General features: G+C 48.6%; 1 protein-coding gene across 1 annotated transcript in view; it reads left to right on the plus strand.

The window, feature by feature from the left end:
- The window catches only part of ITGB5 (integrin subunit beta 5), a 75,923-nt gene extending 70,624 nt beyond the window's left edge, over positions 1–5,299 (plus strand). The window contains exons 13-15 of the mRNA XM_062578406.1: positions 2,411–2,527; positions 3,801–3,967; positions 4,674–5,299. Coding sequence (XP_062434390.1) covers positions 2,411–2,527; positions 3,801–3,967; positions 4,674–4,769 — 380 coding nt within the window. The 3' untranslated portion in view covers positions 4,770–5,299. The remainder of the gene's footprint in view (positions 1–2,410; positions 2,528–3,800; positions 3,968–4,673) is intronic.
- The last annotated feature ends 701 nt before the right edge of the window (positions 5,300–6,000 follow it).

Here is a 6,000-nt window from a genome sequence, read left to right on the forward strand (position 1 = left end):
GTCTATGTTGTCCCAGCAGTGGATGATGGGATCCTTTTAAGTATCACACTACAAGGATCATGCCCTGGACATTCCCAAGCTCCGTTTTGGCTCTAGGTATGAAGCAGCCAGTGCTTCAAAGCTTTGTGAATCAGAGGCATCGATGCTGGGCGCGCAAGCCAGAGCTATGCCTCCTGGGAGGTTTGTATGACTTGCATTATATTCTGCAGGACCTCCTTCACTTTTGCAATATTAAATTTCCAGTCTTGATGGCTCCAGAGAGTGCCCTTTAACATGAAAGGAGTGTGACAAGACCTGTGCTGGCCTGAGCTTGCCCAGAGCACATGTTTCACAGGGCCTGAAAGCTCAGTGGATCCATCACTCCTCTCTAGGGATATGTGATCTCTGAAACCTAGTGAATGCCCACGGAAATCATTGCTGTCGAGCCTTTAATCGCCATATGTATTAGCAGAAGAATGGTGAAGGTAGGGGCTTGAAAGTGCTTGGGCTTGGGGGAATTGAGATTCACTGTTAAAAAGTGCAGGAAACTATTAGGCAAGGAACATGGCAGTTTTGTCTGCTTAAATCAAAATTAGTACTTTGTTTTATAAGAGAAATCAGCAGTTCTCCAGCCCTGCCTTCAACACTGCTGGTGCAGACAGAGCAGGTTTTACGAGCATGAGGTAGAAACAGCTGAGGTTTGTCTACCCCAGGAGTCCCTCCAGCACTTGTCAGCGATGCGGTGGCAGCTGGGCTCGGCGCGCTGTGGAAATGGAGGGTATTTGTCTTCAAAACCATTGAGGTCAAAAACATTGAGAGGAAAAACAAACAGAAGGGAGAGAAGGGGCTGAAATAGCAGTGGTCATTAATGCAATCATTTTTCAACCTGATGGACATGCGCAGATACTACTGACAAGGAAAGCTGTGGGAAGCAGTCTCCAGGTGCCTGAAGCAAGATCATTTCTTTGTCAGCCGGTAGGACCTGGGTGCCCAAATCTATTTCTTACCATCGCCCTTCACTGTAAAAGAAAGAGTGCCCTGGTGCTGTGTCAGTGTAAGGAAGCAACTTTGCTGAAATCATCACTGAAGTTATCGCTCTATCAGCAAACCTCAAGTTATCACTTTATTGAAACCTAATGAATTCTGTGAAACAGCACTTCTGTAGAAGCACCTTTTAGTGATAAGAGCAGCAACAGCATCTGCTTGGTGCTAATGTCATGTTGAAAAAACAGACAAGCAAGCAGCACTCGTATTTCTGTCTAATATGCACTAGGTGACCCTGCTTGAGCGGGGGGCGGGAGGGTTGGGGGGGTTGGACTAGATGATCTCCAGAGGTCCCTTCCAACCTTACCAATTCTATGAGTCTATGGAAATCAAGTAGTCTCCTTTCTTGCAAATTTCTTGCAGCTCCCCCAACTCCACATCCACTCCTTCCACTAACTCCTCCCTCCCTCCTATTTCCTTCCCTCCCCTTCCCCCTTTTTCCTCTTCTATCTCATCCTTTAAAAATAAACTCTGTAGCTATTTCCGGAGTTGAAGCACTTCAGCTTGGTTGGAATGCAAGCCGGAGATGGGCTGAGCTTCTGGGAATATCCCCGTTTGTCTTACATTCACAGCTCTCCTCACCCATCACTTTTCTTCAGCTTTCAAACTTTAAGCAGCTTGGCAAATTAAGAAGAAAGTGGTGGTTATTTCCAAAGTAAATGGAAATACTCTCTCTGTATGAGATATTGTTTCTCTTTGCCCTGCATCTTCTAACTATAAAGTTTTCTTGAAAAGTAAGCCTGGACATTACTCAATTACTATTTGTGCTGTAACAGTCTTTGCCCGAATCAGCATCCCTGTCCACTCAGTGCCGTAGGAGCGTCTGAGCTTAGCCTGGGCTACTAAAGCGCTTCCTTCTGGTGTTGCTGGTGGTTGGCCTTGAGCAGCAGTTACCCACCTCAGCATGCTTGGCCAGCAAATCCTTTTTGCTGCTGAGCGCTTCCGGAGGGACTTGGCAGGTTTTACAGCTAGCCCAGGCCAGCCGAGTGCTTGGTGTCTGACATTTTGGCTGCGAGCACCATGCTGGCTGCATACCTCAGCTTAACTTGTGGAGAGGAAGGAGGTGGCATCACTGTCACCTCAGGTGTCTAAAATACCAGGTGGGTGCCTAAAATAACCTGCGGGTCCCCGTGGCCTCAGGGCACCTCCTGCAGCCTGGCAGTGGCTGCAGGGCAGCTGTTGGCGCATCCAGGCTCGTTCTTGGACTAGTCTTCCCTTGGGGGCACCAGCTGTGGGTGCAAAGCTAAGGTGCCTTGGTGGTGGCTTTTATGTTTTTCCCTCCTCCCCTTCCTTCACGGGATGGCTGCTGCTGTGCCACGTTTCCCGAGGTGTCTGCCGTGGCTGGTGCCGCAGCCGGGGCTCGGCAACGCTCTTCGTTTCCTTGCAGAAACGGATGACCAGAATTCGGTCCTGTGTGCCTACCCGGTCAACGACTGCGTCATGAAGTTCACCTACTCGGAGCTCGCCAGCGGGAAATCCAACCTCACCGTCCTCAGAGAGCCAGGTTGGCCTCCTTTGGTTCCTCTCCTTTCAATAGCGGGGGCTGCCTCCCGAGGCTACTGCTGGACGGGACTGGCTGGCAAAAAGGCACGTGGGAGCAAAAGAATCCAAGTGATTTAAAAATGAAGTGTTTTACAATGCCAAGAGCCTGATCCAAATGCTCCCAATTTTCGGGGGGGGGGGGGGGGGGGGGAATAGGATTCTGACTGAGATTTGCATCTGAGTCTCCAGCATTGCTACCAAATGGCTGAAGAGCTTTATGCCAGATGAGGATGATGAAATGCAAAACAACTATTTATGTATTTATGTCATATGCTTTTTATGACTTTTAAAAATGAGTTTTAAATACATCCACTGTCAGCAAAACGGGGAGCATGGGACACCTGGTGCTATCCTTTAAGTCAGGATGTTAGGAAGACCCTGGAACATCTCTGGATCGTTTTAAATTTCCAGGAACCAGCTCTGCTGCGAGCAGCACAACGTTGCTGTGTTCCTGCGCCTCTCCCCCAAGGCCGCTGAAGACAGCTGTGTGTCCCAGCGTGTGCTGCGGGTGTTATTTCAGCCATGTGCAATGCAGATTCTCGGAGAAGGGCCCTTGTGCTCTCGCAAGATGAGCTGGCCAGCACCCAGCAGTAGCTTCTAGCACTCTGCTCCGGTCCTCTGAGACACAAGCCAGCATGAGAAAAGCCTTAAGAGGCTGCACGTTTTATTTGTGCTGCAGCTTACACTTAATTGAAAGAGCAGTTGATTAGCTGACAGTTAATATGCTCATTTAAAATGTCTAGTAATCACCTGTCTGTGTCAGTGTGGGCCAGAAGCTGAAATACATTTTGCTGCAGGCAGAGTCCTAATTTCAGGCCTTAACCATCTGTGTCTGCAGAGGAGTTACCCTGCATTAAAAACCAGGCTTCAGGTGTGGCTGGGGCAGGGATCTTCTGCCGAAGTGCTGTGTGAAAGCCTGGATCTACTGACGTCAGTGAGAACTTTGCCTTTGACCTCCATCTGGCCAGGAGCATTTGCTCTTGGATTTTTGCAAGTTGCTTCAGTTTTAGAGTGGGCTGTTATGTTGTGAGGTTTTTTTTTTTTCCTTCTTCTTTTTTTTTTTTTGTGGGGGGGGGGGGAAGTGTTTTGTTTTTTTTTTTAATTTAGTCACTATTGCTAGCACTGCCCTGAGGCCACTTGAGCAGTGGTGTGATCCTGGGGCTTTACATGCTGGTATCCTAATTTGTGAGTTGCATCTGTGTGAGAGCTGGTTTCTTTCTCCTCCTCCTCCCCAGAGTGTGGCTCAACACCCAATGCTCTGACCATCTTGCTTGTCGTTGGGGGCAGCATCTTGCTGATCGGCATCGTGCTGCTGGCAATCTGGAAGCTGCTGGTCACCATTCACGACCGGCGGGAGTTTGCCCGGTTCCAAAGCGAGCGCTCCCGAGCGAGATATGAAATGGTGAGCGGGGGTGCTGCGGGGGTGGGGGTGGGGAGCTGGGCTGTGCAGACTTGGTAGCAATGGGAAGGGTGATGGATGTAGGGAGTGCGTGTGCCCAACTTGTACCCTTGCTGGAGCAGAGCCTGCCCATCACTTCCCTGCAGCATTGGTTGGATTCAGGCACGTTGCACTGTCTTCACCAGGGCAAGCTGCAAACTTGTATCTGACCTTCTGGCTTCATAATAAATTTTCCACCAGTGCTGGAGGGTTGAAGGAAGGTGGTGGTGGTGAAACAGGACAAACTCAAACTGCTGCTGTACTGTGAGAGCCAGGTTTTGTCCTCGGGGTTACAGGGAGATGGTATGTGGAAAACGTTGGTGCTTGTCATATGCGATCTGTTGGAAGTGGCCAGTTGGTCAGGTCTATGGGGAAGCATATCCTGTAAGGCCCCCTGTTTAGACAGGGGTGCTCGGCATTTGAGGGCCTCACTTGGTGTATGCAGGCAGGACATAAGATGTGTTAGACTGGGTCTGACCTTCCACTGCAGCTCCTGTCGGGTCATGATACTGTTTCTGTATCTTAATAGCACAGTTCAGTTAAAGCCAACTGGAGCTATCTCCAAATTGATTGCAGTGGTGCGGGGAGCATTATACATATTTTGATCACACATTTTTTTCCCCCACTTATCTTTCTTTGTTCTTTTTGTTTGGCTTTTATTTCTCCAAAGGCATCTAATCCTCTCTACCGAAAGCCTATTTCTACGCATAGCTTAGAGTTCACGTTCAACAAGCTCAACAAGTCCTATAATGGTACAGTTGACTGATCAGGCCTCAGCACGTGGGACTGCTGTGGGCAGTTGCTTGACTGTATTGCTGCTTCCTGACTTGAAGACGGAATCCTCTTCGGGGGAGAGAAGACCTTAAAACAGGACTGATCAGTGACAGAAGCCTGTTGTTTGCACAGTAAGGAGAAATGGCCGAGTAGCGTCAGCGCTGTATGATTCTGGACACACGGACGCAGAGGCGGGCTTGCTGCCCATGCTCACGGACTCTGAGCAGGGTGAGACTTCATACCCCAGCTTTCTGGATATATTAAACCTGCCAACTAAGTGAACCAAGTGCCATATTGCAGCTTTAGACATATCCCATTAGAAAGGGTGACTAGGCCAAAATCAGGGGAATCCATGCCATTGCAAGTTGTTAGGGGGGAAATTAGCTTAAAAACAAAAAATTTGAAAAAAAAAAAAAAGAGGGTGTTGGAAGCATTTGTGTAAGAAATAGGATACAGGAGTTCTGCACTCTTTAGGATTTTTTTTTTATATAAAAACAAAATAAAACTATTGGGCATATATAATGCTGTGAGTGAAGTCTGTGGTGTCTTTGCTGTTCTCCACTCTCCTGTAAGCACATGTGGTGCTGCCTTGTTTATTTGTTTAACAGAGCCTTATCAGTCAAACTGAATACAGAAGTAGGAACTGGAGCCACAGTGGCTACAGCAGAAGGTATGATTCTGATTTAATACAGCAGTGTTGACCAAGGGCAAGGCTTGCCACAAATCACTCAGAGCCTGCTGCTCCCCTGTTCTTAAAACAGAAGGGGAATTTTGAGGGAAGCCCAAGGGAAACAGGAGTTGTAGTCTGAGAAAATGTTGAAGCCCGATTCCTTGGTGCTTGCGAGTCAGCTTCCAGCCTTGGTTACTGCAGGAAGGCAGCTGAATACAGGAATACAGCTGTAGGGTCAAGTGGACCCTGCCTATTTGGGGAGGGAGGGAGGAAGAGGGGCGTGTTACTGCGCTTTTGGCTGGAAAGGAACCTGGCTGGAAGTGGGGCTGTGGATGTACTATGTGTTGCTTCACAACCTGTGTTTTGCTTTTTTTTCCCCTAAACTGTTCTCCCTGGCCAGTCTGCTTCCCCCTGCATCCGGGGCTTGAGTTACCCAGATGACAGCTGCAGCTTTAAGCAGACACTGCAGCAGGGCTTTGGCAGAAGGCAGGAGAGAGAGAAGCCAGTGCAATTGCTACTGCCTGTTTTGGTTTTTGTTTTTTTCCTCTTTGCC

Source organism: Rhea pennata, chromosome 6 (assembly GCF_028389875.1).
Source record: "Rhea pennata isolate bPtePen1 chromosome 6, bPtePen1.pri, whole genome shotgun sequence".
Lineage (NCBI taxonomy): Eukaryota > Metazoa > Chordata > Aves > Rheiformes > Rheidae > Rhea > Rhea pennata.